The sequence below is a fragment of the Folsomia candida genome, unplaced genomic scaffold (assembly GCF_002217175.1).
Source record: "Folsomia candida strain VU population unplaced genomic scaffold, ASM221717v1 Fcan01_Sc002, whole genome shotgun sequence".
Classification (NCBI taxonomy): Eukaryota; Metazoa; Arthropoda; class Collembola; order Entomobryomorpha; family Isotomidae; genus Folsomia; species Folsomia candida.
This window is the reverse complement of record NW_019091194.1, coordinates 3,989,037-4,011,195: the sequence shown is the minus strand read 5'-3', so window position 1 is coordinate 4,011,195 and position 22,159 is coordinate 3,989,037. Positions and strand designations below refer to the sequence as shown.

Genomic DNA, 22,159 nt, shown 5'->3' with positions numbered 1-22,159 from the left:
GAGGAGAAAATTAGTTCAAAGTTTTTCCCCAATTGATATGTAGATAAATACATGTTTGCCATTCATGCTCACTTGTTACGTGCAGAAAAGTAAAACTGTAATAGCAGGATGTATTGAAAATTCATGAAAATGAACATGAGCCGTATCAGTAAAATGGGGTTTTAATAATACGTAGGACATTTTGTACTCGTGTTTTGGAACACATAATTTATGGGAGCTCATTTTAATAAGGCAAGATTTTCTAGTGATAAAGGTACTTTAAATATACTTTTATCGGAAAAATTGCTGCGTCTCAGATTTGCGGGGATATGTACCGATTTACTTTGAACCAGGGGACTAATTATTTTAAATGGTTTCAGGTACCTATGATCATAAATATGCATTCTGCCTTATCTATATATTACGTTTACAGTGAATTATGCCCGTAATCGTCAGCGTCCGGCTTGCCAAACGAAATGATAAATATGGGAAATTTAGCAAGTAAGAATTATCTAGTACAACTTTCACCAAAGGAGTTTTGTGTGAGAAAATTATGCACAACGTAGAGCATGACATTGAACATCAGCATAATTAATTACACACGGCGTAATTAGGCCAAAGGTACATACGCATTATCCGAGATTAAAGGATTTTTCTGGGCGAAATAATTTTCCACCCGGAAGTAAAAGGTTTTCATACAGAAACCGACAGAGAGAAGAACAGCATGATTATTTACAGAGTGAAGAGTAACCACCAACCTACAATTCGAGCAGATCAGTCAGACTTTCAGGAGAAGGAACAAGCATGTAATGTCTGCTTTTCTTGAGACGGAAACTTTTAAACTGAAATAAAACTCAAAGTGAAGAAGAAATGACATATTTTGAGAGTAAACATTATCTACAAACTTGGATGTTTTTCTTTAAAGATGTAGAAATGCCTGAGTTGAGTTTCCCCATGAAAAGAAATAACGACCATAAATACTGCATGGTATTCTTGTAGCGTGTTGCGTACGGTGCAACAACTTCTTTCTTGGCGAACAGGAAAAGACGAATTAAACTTAAAAACAATAAACAATGAACATCCCGTTACAAGTGTGTAGCAAACTTGAGAATCAAATAAACTCTGTCTGAAATGTATAAATTTATGCATATTTACAATGTTAACCCTAACCGAAAAATCAAGGAAATTAGGGATAACATTTATAAAACTTTTGAATATTATAACAAGTCTTACAATAAATTGATAGATTTTTTTATCAAAACTATTTGATTAAGTATAAAGTTTAAACTACGTTAAGGTGTCCTCGCTTCGAATATATTCGCCAATGTCGCTCTGGTGAAAACATACAATGGTCCCAGGATCAGAGTGCCTGCAGTCGGATGTTGATTTCGCTGCGGTACCAAAGCCCTGCAATTTAATGAATACATTTGTTAACAATTAACAATATGGATGCAGTTTTACAGGATATGCAAGTAAATAAATGCTAGCGCTACACTCACCAATGGAAGATCATTCATAGAATAGAGGATAACACCTTGATATCTGTCCACACTTTCTGATATCCTACCTAGTCCAGATTTCATGACGTTGTGTCCGTATAAAAATTGCTGTTCGGCCGACGGCTTGAGCCACATCTTTCCCTGAATTTTAAAATATTTAAATAATTATTAACTAGGTATGAATTTAAACATTTAGGACCTTACTAATTAGCATAACCCATTAATAATACCTGTGCATATGGCGCAAGATAATCCAGAGCGGTTACGTGGAGTCGAAATTTTTTGCTCTTTGTAAATTTCCCCATGCAAGTTCCGAGCGAGACTAAATTTTCTCTGGCCACATTTCCAGCCTTCTTCATAATCTCTTCCGACACGTAAAATACCCGTTCCTTGTTAAGGCGGAAGCAGTACGGACCATCGGGACGATCAATCAGAATTTTGATGTTCTCTCCAATGCTGGACAATTAAAGCAAATTAATACTATTCATTTAATACCGAGTATATTAAAAACAATCAAAATGTCAAAGCTTAAAATACTTACTATTTCACCAACTTTTCGAAAAAGATTCGTGTCTCTTCCTCTGTCAAGGGTCTCATCTTTGCAAATACAAATTATGATATTGCCAATTATTATTTTGTATTGTCAAAAAGTGGTAAAAAATTAAATCTAACTTTCAGCAAGCTTTTATAGTATTCAAGATTGAGTTGAATGAGACACGAGAACAGCATTCACGTGTTTATTTGAGTTACGCGGGCCCGCTCTTCCACCGGAATCACATAAAAGTTGCAGTAAATAAATATCTTTTGGATTTAATTATTAGATTTTAATTGTTCATTAATGTAATTAATTATTTGATTGAGTAACTCAATTTGAGTTAAGCTTTGTTAAGCTAAGGGCTACGAAGGAGAACTCTTTTTTTGGCGATCTGTGACACCTGTGACTCGCAGGTAAGTTAGTTCTATGTCGTTTTTAATTTTTAGTTTAATTATTGTGTACACAAATTGTACTGTGCAATTGTAAAAATAATTGAAAGTCAGTTAATTTTGTATTTGCTCAGGGAGTACGGCTGCAGCAGCTTTACATCAATGGAATTGGGTTTACTGAACTCAAAGCGAGGAATTCTTGAATAAATTCGACATTGGCTGATAAGCAATAAGATTGAAGATGGAGTCCCAAGTTGGAAATCTGGAAAGTCTCCTCGCACCGATAAGCTATGGGGATGAGTATGCTCTGCCAAGGGACATCCCTGGAAAGCCTACCCTTCTCACAGGAGTTCATTTTAATGGACATGTATCAGACAGTAAGAACTTACAAACTGAATTATTTTTTAGATATTAAGATTAAGTCTTAATTATGATTTTTAATTAATTACAGATTGTGAGTGGGGCTGGGCCTACAGTCAGTCAGTGATACGATGCTTCCCACTCCCGGTCTCTGATGAGTACACGATGACGCAAGGACCTCTCGCTGTCTGTCCAGAACCGTACCAATTTCCTGACGATTGTTTCATCACTTGTGCTACGGAACTAACACTTCACAACCCAAGAGTTACAAACGGAGTTTCACGACTCGTTATTGGACTGAACTTTCGAAACTGTGAAGGGGGGTTCGTCATCTTTGATCCGATGAAGGCCCAGCCCATTAAATTGGTCATGCTTCCGTCAGCGGTAATTAATTGGATTTTGATGAAAAAGTAAATCGATCAATAAATTCACTCGTAAAATGTATATGTAGGTGACGAGTATTACTGTGATAAGCCATTTTGAAGATACCGGATTCAACAGTCATTTCTTTAATGAAGCCATGATGGCGATGGTTGGCGTTGTGGCGGTTGGATTGCGAGGCGGTCAAGTAATTATTCTGGACCTCGGCCTCGATCAATTGCCAAATTCTAGTCTGGCTCAGTATAAAAATGTGTTTGTAAAACGACCCTACAAACCTGTCTTTGTGACACCACATGAGCCAAACATTGCTCTCAAGAGGCATCAATTGATAGGGGAGAAGAAAGTAATCGGACTGAGCGTTTTGAGTAAGTGTTGTAAATTGATATAAATAACGTACAAATTCAAGTGTAGCAAAAGTGTAATGAAATCTTTTCATTCAATGTTTTCAGATGCATCGGATGAAGACGATTTGGATACCAGGGAAGGGAATACTGCCAGCTATCACTTTTCTCGCCCGGATAAGACAAAAATTAGAACGTTTTTCCAGAGAAATGTTCGCGTTACTGCAGTCGAATACGTATCGCAGATTGGGCTTTTCATTGTGGGATTTGATTTCGGAGGATTTCAGATTTGGCGTGTGGATAGGTTGCAGTTAGTGTGAGTTTAATAAATTTTAATAGTAATATTATAATTGCTTAATGATTAATGAATTATTTTCAATGGATTGTTTGTACAGATATACTAGCTCAATACCACCCCGTCCATGTAACGGCGTGTTTGGTTTCTCTTTCTCTCAGCCGGTTGATGATCCCAAGAATTACTGTTATTTGTGGGTCATGTATGGCAAGGCCGGGTTGGAAATGGGCCACTCGAACGTGGAATTATACTGCATTGAATTTCAGGATAAGCCAGCTCTGGGAAATTTGGGCTATATCTACAAGGTTAGCTGAATCTTCATATAAATTAATAATTTTAAAGAAAACTAAAATTATATATCTTTCATGAATTCCAGGGTTTTGTACAATGCATTAAGAAACTGTCCTTCAAACTGGAAGACCAATTCGACGACGCCATCAGCGGAGAAGGCAATGACCATGCCGAAGGTCGATTTTACGTGAGACCACTGAAAATCTGGAACCTTCCATCGAGACCTAATAGCAAACAATTGACATTCTTCGCTTGGGAGTCGGCTCGAATTGGAATTTACTACGTTGGAGTTTTCGACTTGAATCAGTGGTATTCAAGCCGAATGCCAGAATCGTTATGCTTCATGGACGTAACTAAACTATGTCCTTTCTGGGTTGCAATTCCTGTCGAAACTACGGATCAATACCGTGCTATTCCAGTATGTGATGTTCAAATTATTCCTACAACCTTGGAACGATGGAGAAATCCACATTGCACTTTGGACATCCATATGTATCCGGCTTCCTTGTCGTTTGGTAAAATAGATATCACTATTTCGATATAGTAATTTCATTGGTTTTGTTACTGCACAAGTAAACATGTTTCCTAATTTAATTTTGTAGAAGCGATTACATTGTCACAATCGGCCACATCCTCATTCCAGTTTTTCGGTGTGCAAGAGAAACTCCTTCGGAAGTTGATTGACGACGGAACAAATTTAATGATACAACCAGCCCACATTAGGCACATGTTTAAAACATACGGAGTAAGACCAATCCTTCCTCAAAATTATGACTCTAGTGTTCCCAAAGAGGTAAGAAAGAGAATTTCTCATGAATTTCCCTGAAATTTTCCTAAGGGTAATATTTACACGCTAACTTATTCGATATACTTTTTCAGATGGCAGATCGATTCTACATTTTTTCCTCCCTTCTCGACAATCGCCGCCCTGCAATGATCATACAACTGGCTGGAATTTGGTTGGACGGTGGATATGCAAATGTAGGATGTACCATCGATTTGATCTTGAATTGGATTTCGTCCTACACTTTTAGTTTAAGAGTGGTGGCAACCAGCCACTGGACGCACTTGCATCAATGTCATCTAGAATTTCTTGCCCCAGAGACGCAACACTTTATCTACTATTCTAACTTTGCGTGGGAATCGCTTCGTGCCATATTTACAACAATAACAAGACCAGATGAAGTTTATCTAGGTTAGTTTTTGTGTATAAAAATCTAATGTAACTGAATTTTGGTTCAATCAATGAAATGTATATATTTTCTAATTTAGTTCGCGAAGAATTTATCAATAATCTCTCAATTGGATTGAACAAAATTGTTCGCTACTCGTCAGCATTGAGAATGATGTTCAATGCTCAAGTTCTCCCTGAAAAGTCAGACTGTGATATAATCAGCTTAATGATGGAGGATCACTTGAAACGACGAAAGAATGTTGAAAGAGCTCTTCAGGATTGTGACTTGTTGGGTCCCGAATTTAGAAGTGTACGTAAATTGTTATTTTTAAACGAGAATTCCATTTATAAACGAACGGAGAAGTGATACAGAATTTCTGTCTATTTACATAGGTTCGTCCAATGATGATTGATTATTTGTTGGAAACATTTGACGAGGATGAATTGAGGGAACAATGGCACGTTGAACCGAATGAGCCTGTCTATCCTCCAAAGCATATTGGATACATTCTCAATTTGTTTCTTTTGGATGAAATCGATCCAAAAGATGTGGCCCGTATCGCTGCCTATTTCTTGCTGGATATTCGCGACGTTGTAACTCCTGAGCAAAAGTATGTTCATCTAAATTAAGTAGGAAAAACTAATAAGGTTATCAATCACCCATCGATCTTTTTTCTACAGGGACAAGCTATGCGGCGATTATCTCTCTGTGATGCAACTAACAGCCGAAGAGGAAGCGGAGGTCTACCATTTGTGGTTAATGGATCAGGGTTATGGAGAAGAAATGATGATTTTCCTTACGCATCCTGGTCGATTAACTTCATACGAATTACCCTGGTGTGCTGTGGCCGTGATTCTTACTGCGACTGGGATGGAAGAATCGGTTAAGCAACTCTTGAAAAGATCTTGTCCTTTAGTCCTGTCACAGTAAGTGTATTTATTTTACTGCTACTTTCCTACCTGACCATGTTTTTAAGAAAATGCTGTGAAAATGTTATTACAGACTTTTTGTCAACTTGATGAGTACGAGTGCTGGAGTTTTTTCCTCCATGTTTGACACATCTGCTTTTAAAACTCTCTGTCGGGACGAGGACTTTCTCGTAGCAGTTTTTACAAGTAATTTAATTTAAATTTATTAATCATTCAAAATTTGAGCTAAAGTTATAACTAGAACAATTATCTGTTAAAATTTTTCTAGCTGCATACGAAAAAGGATTCCTTGGGGAATTGATTGCCAAGTCCTTGAGACATGTCCCTCCATTCGCTGTCCAAGTTTTGATCGACTTTCTAAACAAAACTCCCAGTTTCGAGTTTTACGACTGGCTCCTCGCGGTCTATTGTCATACAGGAGACATAAAGAATCTGGAAATGCAGTACAATCGGATGAAGCAATTTTGCGAGAGTAGATTACTTAATCATGAGCAAAATCTGCGGTGGATGTTGAGAGAGAAGGTAGTGCTAAGCATTTTGGATACCGAGCAGTCAAAATCAAGTGGAGTTTTAGCTTTTATTCGAAAATGTGATAAAAAATCGTCAGCGACTTCAATAGGTACGTAACCATATAATTTTTCGTTTATACACACACAGATATATGAATATCTGTGAAAAAGATAGTGATAAGTGATCATTTTTTATTTCAGCTCGGCCGATAATTCCACCCATTGTCATTCGTCCTTGTCAAGTTCCATCTACTCCGCCACCTAGACCTTCCGAGGAGGAAGATTGCATTGTTAGAAACCGCTATAACAAACTTCCTCTCCAATTTCAACGTTTGAAGGAATCACAAGGCGGCGTGTTAAGTCCTTTGCGTCGTTATGCTGTGAAATTGCAGTCAGTTTTACGAACGCCACACCGGGGCAATACGAGTGTCATGGATGGAAATACCAGCATCGTCACCGATCCTGTCGAGCCGACACCCGCTCCTCGTCTCATGATAAGCATTTTAAATTATCCCAATGAAGATGATATTCCTGAGGAGGAGGACGAAGATGAAGAGTATAATCCAGCAAATGAGCCAATCAATGGCAACATATCTCACGTAGATGCTTCATTTCTTGACGATAGTATGGACACATCCCGAGAAAACAAATCTTATTTCCCGAGCCCGAGCCCAATCAACTTGAAGAGTTTCTTGGAACCTCCAGTGGTGAATCATAAAGAGGGAAGAAAAAGTATATCCATTGTAGGGGAAACACCTTTACTGAGTCAGTCCATGTCCACAATCGGTTCTGCAAATCGACCACTATATTTCTCCACTGGCTCTGTCGGAGGAGAGAATTTACACTCAATTATGAAGGTATGATAAAATGTTAATAAATCGATGGGTAACAATAAATTTATAACAATATATTTCTGTATTATATAGAAGAGAGATTCCACTTCTCGTCGAAATATGGAGCTCAGATTTTTGGATACTTCAATGGATTCGAAAGTAGGAGATGAAGAAATTGCGGAATTGAGTAACATGCTTAAACCTACTTCAGATGACGAAGAGCAACGACCACTTGAGTCGATTGTCGATATAAAGCCGAAGCGGTCCCCCAGAGGAAAAATGACAACTCGATTAGACGACCAATCTGTTAGCACGGTTGACACCAAAGAAGATGCTGTGGCTGCTCCGCCCTCATCATCTAGTGTCAAGAAAACGACGCCGACGCGTCGATCCAGATCAAAGACTCCAGTATCTGCTTCAGATGACAAACAACTGCCACCACCACATGAAGCGAATGTCGATATTAGCCCCAAAAGGTCTCCTCGAGGAAAGACACCAGCTTTATTGGACCAGTCTGTTAGCATTGTTGACACGAAAGAAGACACGGCTGCTCCAACTTCTTCACGTAGTGCCAAGAAAGTGACGCGTCGATCGAGATCGAAGACTCCAGTACCTCTCGAACTTCATGCATCTATAATTGAGCAAACCGCAGAATCTAGCAACATATTCGAAATATCAACAGCAAACGAATCTGCCCTACTTCCTGTTCCCACGGTCAAGTCAAGGCGATCCAAATCAGTCGAGGTTGAGTCTATTGCAACTCCAACCCGTAAAAGGAGACGCAGCCCAATCATGGAAAGTAACCTGCCGAGCAGAATAGAAACCTCCATAGTGGAAGAGACGGAGGAGGAGGACTCCATAATTGAACAACCTAAAAAGATAAGTGTTAGGACACGGTCAAAATCTGCCACATCTGCAAATGATGCTAGTAGTTTATTACTTGATGCCTCTGGGGACGATTTTGTTCTCAATTCTACTCTGCAAACACCACGTCGTAAAGGACTTAGGTCGGGATCTCATGATTCACTAATGGACTTGGTTACACCGTCTACAGTAACAAAAGCTGCAAGTTTACCCCGAAAGCGTAAGGTCTCTCCTCGCCCACCAAAACTCTCACCAGAAACAGAAGTTCATGACGAACAAGAGCGAGAATCAGATATGCCAAGAAAACGGACTCGTCGAATCAAACCAGTTGAGTCAAAAGATGCCGACGCAGGGTCAGACATTTCTGATGTTCCACCCAAGGATCCTTCCCAAGTGCCATGTACTCCTCGCAAAAAATTATTTGAGGATAATTTAGGAACGCCACATCAGGGCGACACGAAGGATGAAAAGACCAGCATTGTCATCGACCCAGTTGAGCCAACAGTGACCTCTCCAAGTCTCATGATGAGCATTTTAAATTATTCCAACCAAGATTTCCATGAGGAGGAAGAAGGTGCTTCTGATCCCGCAAATGAGGCAATTAATAGTGCTAACATATCTCAAGTGGGTGCTACGTCTTTTGAGGATAATATGGACACGTCCCATGCAAGTAAGTCCGGAGATGAAAAAGTGGCGGAATTGAGTAATTTACTACAGCCTGCTTCAGATGACGAACAACTACCGCCTGAACCCACTGTCAATATAAAGCCGAAGCGTTCTCCAAGAGGAAAGACACCAACCACAGAAGATACTACGCCTATTCCATCTTCTTCACCCAGTGGAAAGAAAACGACGCGTAGGTCAAGATCGAACACTCCACTACCTTCTTCCGATAACAAAGAACAACCATCACCATCTGAGCCAATTGTCGATACAAAACCGAAACGTTCTCCAAGAGGAAAGACACCCACACCCATCCTAGACCAATCTGTGAGTAGTGGTGCCACCAATGAAGATACTGCGCCTGTTCCACCCTCACCCAGTGGAAAGAAAACGACGCAAAGGTCGAGATCAAAGACTCCAATACATACTTCCGATAATAAACAACAACCACCACCACCTGAGCCGACTGTAGATATAAAGCCGAAACGGTCCCCCAAAGGAAAAGTGCCAAGCCTATTAGACCAATCTGTTAGCATTGTTGACACCAAAGAGGATACTGTGGCTGCTTCGTCCTCATCATCTAGTGTCAAGAAAACAACGCGTCGATCAAGATCAACGACGCCAGCACCAGACGACAAACAACCACCACCACCTGAGCCAAATGTCAATATTACGCCCAAACGATCTCCACGAGGAAAGACACCCACTCTACTAGACCAATCTATCATTATTAATGACAACGAAGCAGAAGATACTGCTAGTCCACCTTCTTTGGCTACTGTCAAGAAAACGACGCGTCGGTCGAGATCCAAGACCCCGGTACATCTAGACCTCGATGCTTCTATGGTTGACCAAACTGCAGAACCTAGCAACGTATTTGAAATATCAACGACAAATGACCCTGTCAAACCGAACCGACCCAAAAAAGCAGAGGCAGAGCCAATTGTGAGAGCAACTCGTAAAGCAAAGCGTACCGTTGGAGGGTTTGCCCCCGAATTATCAACTGTACATGAAGATTCAGCCTCGTTGATAGACTCTTCCGTTTTGAATGCGACTCTATCGCAATCGCAACTAGCATCATCAGTTGGAGGAATAGAGACACGATCTGCCACTGCTAGGAGACACAGTCCAATGTTGGAGAGTACCCTGCCGAGCAGTTATAGAATGGAAACCTCTATCGTGGAAGAGACAGAGGAGGAGGACGTCGTAATAATTGAACAGCCTAAAAAGAGGGGTGTTAGGACACGGTCAAAATCTGGCACATCTACGACTGATGCAGATTGTTTCGCAGATGTCTCGGCGAGTGGGGACGATTCTGTTCTCAACTCTACTTTGCGACCACAACGGCGTAGAGGACTTCGGTCTGAATCTCACGACTCGGAAGTGGATTTAGTGACTCCGTCAACTTCAAAAAAAGCTTTATCGCAACGACAGAAAGTTGCTTCTCCACCACCAAAGTTGTCACCACAAATCCATGACGAACAAGAGCAAGAATCAGATATGCCAAGAAAACGGACTCGTCGAATCAAACCAGTTGAATCGGAAGATGCCGATTCAAGATCAGATATTTCTGATGTTCGAAGCACTGTAAGTACTAGGAGCTTGCGGTCACGTAGTAATCGAAAGAAGGAAAAGTCCTCAGCATCTTCGAGGAATACGCGAGCTGCGAGTTGTCAATAGGTAAATAAATGAAGCATGGCACTAGTAGAATTGTAATTAATGTTTAATTATCAGATTGTGAATTATTTCGTCAATTAAGTTTGTGATGATGGTGTTCAGAAAGAATTAATTAAGCTTAATTATTGAAATGTAAAGTGACGATATATACTTGATCTTTTCTAATGCGACTGAAAATAAATTGTAGGATGGATCATATTAAAATTTCAGAAAAACTTGTTTAATGTCATGAATTTTTTGGAAAAATAAATTTGAGATTATGAAATAGATTATGAAACATTTGGTAAAAATCACTTTAAAAACATGCAACTTTTCACAGGACGGACTAATATATGTATAAGCGTATTTTGGCAATATCCAAATTTTGCACCGGGTTACAGCTTATCTTCATCAATGTCTCGGCCAGATCTGGCAGTAGATGCACCCAATCTGAATTATCAAATTGATCAAAACATAGTTACATGGGTTGACAATTTGCATAACTCAAATGATTCGTTCTTACGGAGAGTCCAAATAAGCCTCTGACATTGGTGAAAATGGCAAATCTCCGCCACTTGACCCTGATGTATTTAAACCACCCCCGCCGCCACTGCCAGTGGGAGGATGAGGAAGAAGAACAGTTGCCCCTGTGCCAGACGAGGTCCCTGCTCCTCCAAATCTGGACCCTAGAGCTCCAGCCTCCGCTGAACTGGAAGAAGTCCCTCCAGCCAATGCAGCATTTAGTAAGGAATTCGTACTAGAATTATTTAGCTGCTCTTGAACACTGTATTAAGGACAATAAATTACATTGTTAATAATTTAAGAACAGGTCACATTTGTTAATTATCTTGAAATAATACCGTCTCAGCTCTGCGATTGCAGTTTCACGTTGGGATTTCTCAGATAGAAGCTGTCTTCGTGTTTTATCCAGCTCATTTTGAAGCTCGGTCGACCTCAATCGGTATTTTGCGACTTCGTCGTTCAGTGCTTCACTAAATTTAATTAAAGTTAAGTTATGAATTATGGGCTCGTTTTTGAAGTTAAACAATAATCAAATGGTCGCTCACGTTCGGGTTTGCATTGATTTTAGCCGATCTGCCAGTTTGTCCTTTTCAGTAGAGAGATCTTGTGAACTTCTTTCCACCTCAAATTCCTTCTCCCTCAAGCTGGCGATAAATTCTTGAAGTGTCTTTTCCTTTTCGATCTGAATTTGTAATTGCTCCTCTAAAAGCTCAATGTGTTTCCTCAACTCTTGGTTTTCAGCTTCCAACTAGGAACAAAAAATATAAAATTATATTTAATTTGCATAGTTGATACAAGTACGAAACCCACCTTCGCTTTAGCACTCTCAGCATTAGCTAAATCCAATTTCAATTTATCCATTTTGGTCTCCATTGTGTAAATCAAATCCCTCGCAGCTTTTATATCAGACTCTGAGCTCCTATCTTTATCCGTCACATTGGCCAACTGATTTTCCGCTGTTGATAAGGCCAGTGTCAATCTCTCAATTTCCTGCTCGTATGATACAATCAGAGCATTTTGGGAAACGAGTTGGTTCTTCATGGTGATATTAAGGTCCACCGTTTCCAACACGTCGCTTCGAATGGAGGTTGCTTCCCGTTCGAGGGTGCCTCGTTGCGTTTCCAAATTGTTTTTTTCTAGTGATAAAGTTCTGTAGTGCTCAATCAATGTTTCCATTTCTTCTTCCTAAAAGAAAGCAAGAAAGCATCATTAATGAAATGCATGGAAATGGGCAAAGCACGAGAAAATTTGTTTTTGGTGAGGCACAAGTTTATACCTTCTGAAGTAACAAGTCTTCAATTCTTCGCACTTCCTCGATATATTTTTGAACCTGAAAAATTACATAATCGAGTTAATTAAATTAACTACATTCGTGTCAATAATCATATTTTCCTGTTACCTGTTTTCTCAACTCATCTGCCTCCTTGCTCTTTTTATCATATTCGACATTCAAACTTCTTCGCTCAATCTCCTCTTTAGAAACTGCCCCAGCAAGTCGTCGACAATCCTTGACAGCTTCATCCCGTTCACTATTTGATACCTCCAAATCTCTTCTTAACGACTCAATCTGCCTCTTGAGCAGTTGTACTTCTCTTTCGTGCTCGCGTGCCGTGTCACCAGTGTGGCCGAGTTGATACTCTGTGTTCTTCAAGGCGAGTTGAAGTTTGGACATGTCGGCCAATTGCTTTTCAAAGTCTGAGTTCATCCTGGCCATCTTTTCATCTTTGCGGTCAAGTTCAGCTCGCATTTCGTCCTTGTCACGGTCAAGTTTTCCTACAGATGAGCGAAGACGAGAAATCTCGTCGTCAAGTTCATGTTCTCGAGCGGCTTGTTGTCTGAGGCGACGAGCCATTTCAAATTGGTCTCGTTGAGGGAGTTGAGACGTGACTGAGGTGTGTTGTTCCATCATGGATGCTCTAAAATCACAATAATATATAGTTACATTGCCTAAAATGGTACAAGATCTACATGTACATTTGTAATGTGTACCTCTTATAAATAACATCGGTAGACATCATGCCTCCTCCTACTCCTCCTCCTACACCACTGGTGGGGTCAGTGGCAAGAGCAAGCCGCCTAGCGTCTCGGACAGCCTCATCCCTTTCCTTCCTACTTGCCTCCACTTCTTGCCGAAGAGATTCGTTTTGTCGCTTCAAATATTGAACTTCTCGTTCTTGCTCTCTGGCTGCAATGCTGGTTGTGGGCATAACGCCAGGCCCAATGCTTTGGTACTCGGATGGCCGGCCAGATTTTTGTGTTTTAGACAATTCCACACTCAAACGGGAAAGCCGCTCGTCCTTGTGGTCCAATTCCATTCTTAGCTCAGTTTTATTTCTTTCTAAAGCGTTTATGTTGGACTTTAATCGGGAAACTTCACGCTCTAGTTCTTGTTCTCGCATCGCTTGTTCTCTGAGTCGGCGTGACATTTCGAGTTCATCCCTTTGTGAAATTTGAGGTCGGGAAGAAGATTGAGTGGAAAACGGTGGCTGGAGATTTTGTGAAGACCACTTGTAATTCTCAGATTTGCTCTTTTCAATGGAAATTTCTCTCGAAAGTCGCCTACATTCTTCGACAGCATCGTCCCTTTCTTTTGCCAAATGTTCCAGGTCTTTTTGCAGATTGGTAATTTGTCGTTTTAAACGTTGAATTTCCAATTCTTGCTCGAATCCGGATTCTTTCGATGATGAGCGGACAAATTGTTGCTCAGCAGATTGCAGGGCGGCCTTGAGATGAGCTAGTTCTTTAATGTGTTGATCACAGGCTTGATTCATGCTGGCCAACTTGACATTTTTGGTTTCTAATTCTCGTTGTAAGTTGGAAACTTGTGCTTCTAATGGGTGCTGGGATTTAGAAACCGGCGTCTTATCTGATGATAGTTCACTGATGAGTCCCGATCTTCCCTCTTGTCTCCCAGGAGTAGGGTCCCGAGAACGCATAGGCGTTTCTTTAGGAGATCGCTTGTCATGCCCATTAGCAGATTGCTTGTCTGAGGATGTGGCTGTTCTATCATGACTTGAGGTAGGTCCCCTCTCCTGCTCGGTGGACATTCGTTCACGTTCACGACTTTTTTCATCTCGACTTCTCTCTTGTGATCTGCTGGACTTTGTAGCTGCTCCACTTTTCGTCTTTCCTGTTAGAGTCGGAGTGGTCTTTAAACTTTTAGTGGAGTCAGATTTAATTTGGTCAGATTTTCTTGTTGATGTCGATTGTCTATCTGGCCCTGGTCGTTTTAATGCAATTATTTCATCGTCATCTTCAGATTCTATACCATTCAAGGATTTGTCATCTTCATCCACACTTTCCATTCGGATTTGTGAAGGTTTAGACACTTGCTGTTGTTGTTGCTGTGAACCCGGAGTAATAGTTCGACCTTTCCTGTGATCAGATTTTTTTAAATCTGAAACAACAGCAGCTGGGGATTCTCTTTGGTCGTCATCACGATGTTTTCCTCTTTGATGACTTTTTTTGGGCTCAGCTCTCTCTTGGTATTTTTGTGGACTTTTAGTTTCAGTTTCTTCGTCTTCTCCCTCCTGCACATGAATACTTTGAGATTTCTTTAATCTACCACGATCTTGAGATTGGACATTTTCTATTCGACGTTCTGAGGACGGCTTCTTTTCAATTCCTTTCAGACTGGCACCATGACGGCTAGCTTGTTTAGATTTAGAGGAGAGAAAATCCAGTTTTTCTTTCCCATTTCCATTCGTCTCTAGCGGAGTAGTACGGACTTCAACATAATGAACGTCCCTGTGGTCATCAAATGCTTGCCTGTCAAGATCTGAATCATGAACACGATCTTCTCCGTCGGTTGATGGGCTGGGGCTAGTGGCTCTACTGTCACTATTAATCGATTCTGCCGATGATCTGCACACAAATTATGTTTAACAGCGACGATATTAATTAATTGCAGAGCATTGTAAGCATCATATATTAGAATTTAATTGCCAACATAAGTAATTACCTTTGTGATGAAGGTTGCATTGCAGCAGCACTGTCTCGTTCAGTCACCCCAGAGGACGAGATACGCTGCATAGACCTCTTTTCATCACTTGATCTCAGCTTGTTTTTACTCTGCTGCGTCAATGACTCTGTCGACAACCCGATAGCCTCTTTTGAAGATGATCTACCCATTCCAATTTCAGATTTCGATGTTCCCTTTGACCTTGCGATTGCTGCGCCGGGTCTGCCTGAAGGAGAGTGAGTCTTTGGGGTACTAAATGCATTTACAAGCATTGATTTTTTATCCAGAAATTCATCCGACTCAGAGTCTGTTTCAGTTTGGTCTACTTCTTCGATATCAGAATCATCAGCGAGTACAATAGGTTCAGAGGGACGTAAACTTGATTTGCTTCGCAAGTCCTGTTGTAAATTTTGTTTGCTGACTGCAACATCAGATTTACTTTGGCGTTCAGAAGAAGCGGTCGACTTGTGTTGCGATGTTTGCGATCTGATTAGCAACAAAAACTAAATCATTAAATTATACAATAAAATGCATAAATAATTAATTAGTTAGATAACTTACGACTTTATTGAATCCAATCCCGGATTAGTGCTGGACCCTGTAATTCTTGGCATTGTTTGACGAATTCCAGGTCCTGCTCCTGCACCTACATTTAACTTTTGATCACTAGCGACACTTTTATCCGGTAGACTCGTGGCACCAGGAGGTCTAATATTCGATGACTTTTTGGGTGGAGGAACTGGAGGAACTACATTGCTACTTTTTGCACTGAAACGGGAAGAAGAAACGTGGGATTTATGATTAGATTTTTTTGAAGATGGAACAGGAACTACACTTGGTTTTTTGGACGAAACAACACTCATTGTTTTAGATTTAAGTATAGACCTTGCCGGCCCACTTCTCCCTCCGTGACCTGCGGGTGGATAACGAAACAGTCCGCCGTCACTTTGGAACACAATTTGACTTGGTCTTTGATCCCGTCGTTTATTTTCTTCGGCAGACTCTCGCCTATTGCCACCATGCCCATCTTCTCCATCACTGACTGATTCTTGGCCTTCTTCGTCATGTGTGGCTGAGGGAGAAGATGGCAAGTCATCAGCCGAGGGTACTTTGGACGATTTGGATTTTTCACTGACCACCAAAGTTCCTCCTTGATGATGATGGCGATGTCTTGCTTCGCATTTTTCCAGTGCGGCTTTAAGTGCTGCTTTCTCCTTACAACAATTGGATAGTTGTTGTTCCAAGTTCTGCAATTTTTCATTTAAAGTGGCTTCGGGATGAGTGGGATAGGTGTCGACGTCCAATGCGGCAAGACTACGGAGCAGCTCTCGTTCGGCTGGAGTCCTTGTTCTTCCCATCATGAAGTCGTCGTGTTCTTGTACTAGACAAAAACAAAGAGCACAATTCATTATTTATAAAAAAATAAGGACTCAAATTTTAACAAATTTTTTAAGAAATAAATCCTTTTTACATATTGACGATTTCAACTTCTTTTCCAAATTGATATTCCTCTTTTGTAACATGTCCAATTGCATTTGAGCAGATTTTAATCGTAACTCTGAATCCTTAGACTCGTTATTGGATAATAGTTCTGAACTCATTCCATTCGCTACATTATCCTTGCCAGGTCGGATGGTCACGTATTGACGAAGTTTTTCAATTTCTCGGTCCCTACTTTCCACTTTGGACTTCATACTTGACAACAACTGGTTCTTATCCTTCTCGGCATCTTTAAGAGCACGAATTTGTAGTTGGAGAGCTTCTATTCTGGAATCTGTAATCTGAACAAAGCAAATGTGCATATACATGACACCAAATCAGAAGAGAAAGTATGCAGGCAATTAAAACTTTAAGCGCTCTATATGTTCCACTAACCTTAAAATAATCTGCAGCCTTTTTATCCCCATCATAATTATTTTGGTTCTTCACACGAACACAAAATGGGCACGGATCTGGTAAGTCGAACGGGAGCCGGCATTCATAATCCATGTCTTGTTCCAAATTTTCTTTATCTTTCAGTACAGATTTTCCGGAATCATCTTTAACAGAATTATTAGAATACAAAATATGACTATTTTTACACAAAAATTCAATATATTTAGTTCAAACTCAAGTCTGTATATCTTACCGAAATCATGCACTTGATCTTTTTCTTCCAACTTACTCCTTCCCGACTTTTCAAAAGTCAAAATCTCTAACCGTTGCGAAAGTTGTTTTACGAGCTGTTTCAAATCAACTTTCTCCTCCTCCAACTCTCCTACTCTTTTTCGGATGCCTGCAAAAACAAATTGGGTAAAAATTAAACCAACACCCCTCAAAAAAATACTCTGCCATAACAACGCGTCCTTACCTCGAACGCGATCTTCATAGTCTTCCGACGCTCGGACGGCAGCCATCCGAAGGTGGCTGTTTTCACGAATGAGTCGAACATTTTCTTCCTTGAATGGACCCACGCCGGTTTCCAATTCCAAAGCAATCTTCCCCAATAAAAGAAAGAAAACAGTAGTGTTAGTTATTATTATTTATTATAATTCTTTTAGAAAGAAAATGAATGAAAGCCCTCCAAGAGCGAGGAACAAATACGCTTATACTCACTCACTAGAGCTCGACTGGAACCACTTTCACTTTCTTATTTCCATAATCAGACTCTCTCAAAAACCCCATTGCTCGCCTGATTCGATGTCATTTCGTCAAAATCAACATGGCTTGTGATTCTGTCTCGAGTGGTGGTGTAGGGCGAGTAAAGTGGTGTCAGGCCAAAGTAATAACATAAATAACGCACTTTTGCGAAGGATAACGAGGAGAAAGCAATAATAATGTGGATGTGTGTGTCCTTCCGACTTGAGACACAAAGAACACACACGCGTATCGATCCTACCAACACACACGGACGGATAAATCAAAGGCTTAAATTATATTAGGTAGTAGAGAACGACGACAAAGAGTGACAATATTTCAGACACCCACTTGATTACTTGTCTACAAGTAATGGTGAAAGTTGTCAAAAACACGGAAAAAATAAAAGTTTACTGCATTTTTTATACTTTCTCCTCTTCAAAATAATAGTTTGTGAAGAAATTTTCCTGCATATAGATGCAGGACTTGCCATAATATTATCGAATTCCAATACATTTATCAAAATAAATACAGATAACATGGCTGGACATGTACACAGTGTAGTTTGATAAGTTATCAAAAGATTTGACGTTAGGCAACACTATTATGTGTTCGACATCTCATTCATTTAAACGACCATACAAAAGACCATAGTGGTGAGGTCCAAGCCATATGCCTATTCTTCTTTTTGTTAGATAATGGATAAAAATCGATGGTACAATGAAATCCAACAGGATAATAGATGATTCCCAGCGAGCTGTGCTCATTTCCTTGTTTGGCTTTATTATTCTGGAAAAGCTGGAGTATTACGATTGCATGCATCTACTTTTATACGAGGATGTCTAGACGAATCAGAAACTATATACGCATAATTGAACAAACTGACCGGAAATGATGGCTGACATAAAACCTTTCACTCATGTTTTTATGAAATGGACGAGAAGATAAAGCTAATTAGTTTAGTATGACACGGGCATTTTTTTGTGTTCTTTTCATGGCATCGTAAGTAATTATGTACGAGTCGGGAACACGGTGGTATGGAATGCCATGCAGTTCGTATATTTTGCTTTTATGTGGGCAGCGAGTGTAAAAAATTAGACTAATTAGTAGTATTGATTAAATTGTGGATAAACCGATAAAATAAATCCAGCATTTATGCATATTTTCACTTGAAGGGGAATATGCAGGTGAATTTATTTAAGATACTTGTTCGATCCCATATTTTATTTAGGACAAAAAATGGAATTAGGTTGACAGGCAGACATAAGCTGTCAGTTTCGTCTGGCTCGCCAATTCTCAACATTAGTCTTATCAGGAATCTGGACAGGAAGCAAACTATACTCTCAACCATACATGGGCAGATTACTTGTAATTTGAGATTTTTATTCGCATGTAATCTGATTTAGTAATGTGAGATTATCTGATTACCGATGATACAATTTTTGAGAAAAACATTTTAGTACTAATAAAAGTTCGCTTTTATAACGAATACTACACTGATAATCATGGAAGTGGTGAAAGTATAAAATGTGAACTAATTTGCCCAACTATACAGCGTCAACTGTCGTACGAACATGTTGTGAGAATTGGTCAGATTGGTAGGCATTAGACCTAAATTCAGGTGTGAACTATTGATCAATCTGTTAAGGTAAAAGTATCGTGAGACAGACCAAATGGCTAAGAACAACTCGTCAGACAATTGCAAAATGACACAGCTTATAAAAATCTAAGAATGCTCGCGTGTAAAACACCGCTATTCGCATTGTATGATTTTTAAACGTTACATATAAAAGTTTGCGAAAAAAAGATATGCTAAATTGAGGTGTAGCACTTTAAAATAATGCTAAAGCTAAATTCATGGGAAGCATCTACAATAAGGCATTCCATAAAATTAGTAAATTCCTGAACCAACCTTTTTGTAGTATGAGTACTGCTTGATGGCCTTTTGTAAACTTTGCGTCGTTTTGGTCAGGTCGTAAAAAATGTGCTGAACGAGGGGCAGACCTTCCAATGGTAACACGTCTCGGTACCCAGCGTCGTCCAGCTCACGGCGTAAGCGTCCGTACCCCACAACCGCGCCACCCACAGTCGAATCACCATCACCACCCATACTTTATCAGTTTCTAGTTAAGTAATTAATGTCGATAATTATTCTTGTTGAATTAAAAACTCAAGTTCTACTAAATATCAGATTATGCTCCGTTCTGTCGTCTCGTAACTTTCTTCCTTGGCGTATATGGATACGTGTTTTGTACAACTGTTTATTATAACTGCTTCTTATTAGCAACATTTCTATCATTACTTATTGATAAGTTAGTGTTTAAATTATAAATCATGATACAAAATTAAATGTGTATAATCAATAAAAATTCGTGTATATAAAACTTTGTTGTGACGAGATTGCCGGTACAACAAACAACAAATACTTACCGCTGTTGAGAATGCAAAACAAAGGGAAAGTGCAACTTGTCTAAAAATAATTTACCGATTGTGATCATTTCTTTATGAAACAAAATGATGCAAAAAGATAAAATGCAAAGGTTTCGAATTTAATTTGAAAATACTTTTTATTGCGAATAATAATTCTGCATAATTTCTAACATTAATGCTTCCTGTGAATCTGGAAAACTGTACTTTAATATTTCCACAGAATCGTGACTGATTTTGGAAAGCTTGGCGTCGGAAGTGTCCACAAATTGATTATTCTCGTCAGTATAGCTTGCTAGCTGACAATTTTCCTGTCTTTGACGAATTTCCCTCAGACTTAGCCACATCTCAAAGAGGATGACACCTGAAATCCAACAAATTATGTAAAACATGAATATCAATGATTTTAATATTTTCCAATACTTTGTCGCTCACCTCTCATTTCGTATAGTCCTTTGAATAAGATATCCACAATTTTGAGCACATCTTCGCAATAATTCAACTTTCTCACAAGTCTAACGTTATCCAACGAAGTTATCCCACCCTCCAAATTCCGCCCATAGCATTGCAACAGGTACAACTTTACCTGGATAAAGAGGCAGTGATCCTTATGAATTAGTCTGTCCTTATCATCACATTTGTCACAATATTTGTCCAACCATGCTTCCACTTCGTCCAAATTGTTGACATCTTTCGGCTTCATGTTTTCCATATATTGCACTATTTTCCAGGGGAAAGTCTCATCCGTAGTGTCGGCATAATTTAATTGAACAATGCCATAATTACAGCTCTTATTTTGACCTACACAAGCCCAATTTAATCCATCTTCCCCACTAATTTTTACACTAGGGCATAGTGAAAGCTCTCCACAACGGGGACATCTTATCGTGGATACGTGCGTCCCAACTTCATGTTCGGAGTTTGTACATCGGTCACATCGACACGTGAACCTCCATCCCGTCGTCGTCTCCACCCACCGTTCATGCGTCCCACTAAGACAAGCAAGATAAGATGTGGTTATAGGTTCTCCAGCCTGGATAAGCCTCGCCGCTCTGGTCACCATCCTCCCATCCTTCTTGGGGTGGAGCTGTCGATCCGTATTCATCCGGCATGAATGCGACATATACGAAGATAAGAAGTAAAGTCCTTGTCGGGAGAAAGAAGGCAGAAAAATACTGAACGCATTCGTAATCATAGCGCCGAGGCAATGTTTCGCAAGATCTGTAATACTTTCTGTCGAGTCAAAATCAAAGTCCTCCCAATTTAAAAGGTCAAATAAAGGCGAAATCTCCTTGAAAGCGCCGAGTTTCTCCAACTCGTTCACCTTTGACTCTAAGGTCTGGATTTGACTCCATTTCGACTCACATTGAACACGACACAGTAAACAACGGATTACCAAAACGAAATTGTGCAGTTCTTTTGCACTTGGAAATTTTAGAGTGGTCCGAACCATTAATTTTTGTATCACTTTGCATTCTTGGGCGAGATGCGATTCATCCTTTCCACAAGGTTCGGAACAAAATAAGGTCAGTCCACATATGGTGCAGACGTACGTGCTTTGAAACATTTTAACACAACAGACGAGACAAGATCCAACTTCGCCTGGGATGATTTTTAACTGGTCGCAAATTGGTCCGGTGACTATTGGAAGCTCGTCAATGATGCTTTCTCCAGCGAGAATGTCTCGCGTTGCGACCAAGTACCGGCCAAGGGTGGCGTTCTCACCTATTTTGTAAGGTTTGCCACTCATTTTGCAATTATCCGGTAGTTGCGGCCCCTTTTAATTTTATTTTTTTTACCGACAAAATCTCTTATTTCATTTCAATTGCCTGTGCACATGTAAATAACATGTTCCCGGTTTACTGCAGATTTTGGCAAAGCTTGACACCAACAAGGAACTTTTTGGGGTGTTTTGGCTTGGTACAAATCATGAA

The 22,159-nt window shown here is 39.9% G+C and overlaps 4 protein-coding genes across 6 annotated transcripts; 1 reads left to right on the top strand and 3 right to left on the bottom strand.

Moving 5' to 3' along the window:
- Window positions 1-967: 967 nt before the first annotated feature.
- Window positions 968-2,202, bottom strand: LOC110844051 (60S ribosome subunit biogenesis protein NIP7 homolog). The gene is made up of 4 exons (XM_022090162.2): window positions 2,020-2,202; window positions 1,709-1,934; window positions 1,479-1,619; window positions 968-1,386 (listed from the first exon to the last, which is right to left on the bottom strand). The coding sequence occupies exons 1-4, from the start codon at window positions 2,073-2,075 to the stop codon at window positions 1,267-1,269; spliced, it is 543 nt and encodes a 180-aa protein (XP_021945854.1). The 5' UTR covers window positions 2,076-2,202; the 3' UTR covers window positions 968-1,266.
- A 68-nt stretch (window positions 2,203-2,270) lies between these two features.
- LOC110842782 (protein ELYS) lies at window positions 2,271-10,987 on the top strand. Of its 2 annotated transcripts, none has more exons than XM_035847146.1 (16): window positions 2,271-2,426; window positions 2,517-2,779; window positions 2,854-3,146; window positions 3,214-3,508; window positions 3,593-3,800; window positions 3,880-4,084; window positions 4,156-4,585; window positions 4,673-4,863; window positions 4,950-5,265; window positions 5,343-5,554; window positions 5,638-5,855; window positions 5,926-6,171; window positions 6,248-6,360; window positions 6,443-6,793; window positions 6,885-7,540; window positions 7,610-10,987. In XM_035847146.1, exons 2-16 carry the CDS (start codon window positions 2,644-2,646, stop codon window positions 10,721-10,723), a joined length of 6,984 nt encoding a protein of 2,327 aa, XP_035703039.1. In that variant the 5' UTR covers window positions 2,271-2,426; window positions 2,517-2,643; the 3' UTR covers window positions 10,724-10,987. The 2 variants fall into 2 exon arrangements, with proteins under 2 accessions (XP_035703039.1, XP_035703037.1); XM_035847144.1 differs by having other exon boundaries at window positions 2,278-2,426; window positions 2,537-2,779.
- On the bottom strand, window positions 10,919-20,226 carry LOC110842781 (GRIP and coiled-coil domain-containing protein 2). Of its 2 annotated transcripts, XM_022088586.2 has the most exons (16): window positions 19,711-20,226; window positions 17,533-17,659; window positions 17,311-17,457; window positions 17,058-17,221; window positions 16,654-16,963; window positions 16,068-16,563; window positions 15,744-15,950; window positions 15,183-15,668; window positions 13,211-15,085; window positions 12,621-13,137; window positions 12,498-12,551; window positions 12,032-12,406; window positions 11,767-11,969; window positions 11,560-11,691; window positions 11,223-11,483; window positions 10,919-11,149 (listed from the first exon to the last, which is right to left on the bottom strand). In XM_022088586.2, the coding sequence occupies exons 1-16, from the start codon at window positions 19,906-19,908 to the stop codon at window positions 11,095-11,097; spliced, it is 5,607 nt and encodes a 1,868-aa protein (XP_021944278.2). In that variant the 5' UTR covers window positions 19,909-20,226; the 3' UTR covers window positions 10,919-11,094. The 2 variants fall into 2 exon arrangements, with proteins under 2 accessions (XP_021944278.2, XP_035703040.1); XM_035847147.1 differs by having other exon boundaries at window positions 15,744-16,563.
- A 113-nt stretch (window positions 20,227-20,339) lies between these two features.
- On the bottom strand, window positions 20,340-22,089 carry LOC110842777 (SET domain-containing protein SmydA-8). The gene is made up of 2 exons (XM_035848499.1): window positions 20,661-22,089; window positions 20,340-20,589 (listed from the first exon to the last, which is right to left on the bottom strand). Exons 1-2 carry the CDS (start codon window positions 21,973-21,975, stop codon window positions 20,366-20,368), a joined length of 1,539 nt encoding a protein of 512 aa, XP_035704392.1. The 5' UTR covers window positions 21,976-22,089; the 3' UTR covers window positions 20,340-20,365.
- Between the last annotated feature and the right edge of the window lie 70 nt (window positions 22,090-22,159).

Coding starts and splice junctions, on each gene's coding strand:
- LOC110842781 (XM_035847147.1), bottom strand. CDS start 19,908: ATGGGTGGTGATGGTGATTCGACTGTGGGTGGCGCGGTTGTGGGGTAC. Junction 17,660..19,710: donor AGTACTCATACTACAAAAAG/GTTGGTTCAGGA, acceptor TTATTGGGGAAG/ATTGCTTTGGAATTGGAAAC. Junction 11,150..11,222: donor GAGGCTTATTTGGACTCTCC/GTAAGAACGAAT, acceptor TTGATAATTCAG/ATTGGGTGCATCTACTGCCA.
- LOC110842782 (XM_035847146.1), top strand. CDS start 2,644: ATGGAGTCCCAAGTTGGAAATCTGGAAAGTCTCCTCGCACCGATAAGC. Junction 3,147..3,213: donor TGGTCATGCTTCCGTCAGCG/GTAATTAATTGG, acceptor ATGTATATGTAG/GTGACGAGTATTACTGTGAT. Junction 3,509..3,592: donor AATCGGACTGAGCGTTTTGA/GTAAGTGTTGTA, acceptor CAATGTTTTCAG/ATGCATCGGATGAAGACGAT.
- LOC110842777 (XM_035848499.1), bottom strand. CDS start 21,975: ATGAGTGGCAAACCTTACAAAATAGGTGAGAACGCCACCCTTGGCCGG. Junction 20,590..20,660: donor AGGACTATACGAAATGAGAG/GTGAGCGACAAA, acceptor GTTGGATTTCAG/GTGTCATCCTCTTTGAGATG.
- LOC110844051 (XM_022090162.2), bottom strand. CDS start 2,075: ATGAGACCCTTGACAGAGGAAGAGACACGAATCTTTTTCGAAAAGTTG. Junction 1,620..1,708: donor ATCTTGCGCCATATGCACAG/GTATTATTAATG, acceptor TTTAAAATTCAG/GGAAAGATGTGGCTCAAGCC. Junction 1,387..1,478: donor CTATGAATGATCTTCCATTG/GTGAGTGTAGCG, acceptor ATTAAATTGCAG/GGCTTTGGTACCGCAGCGAA.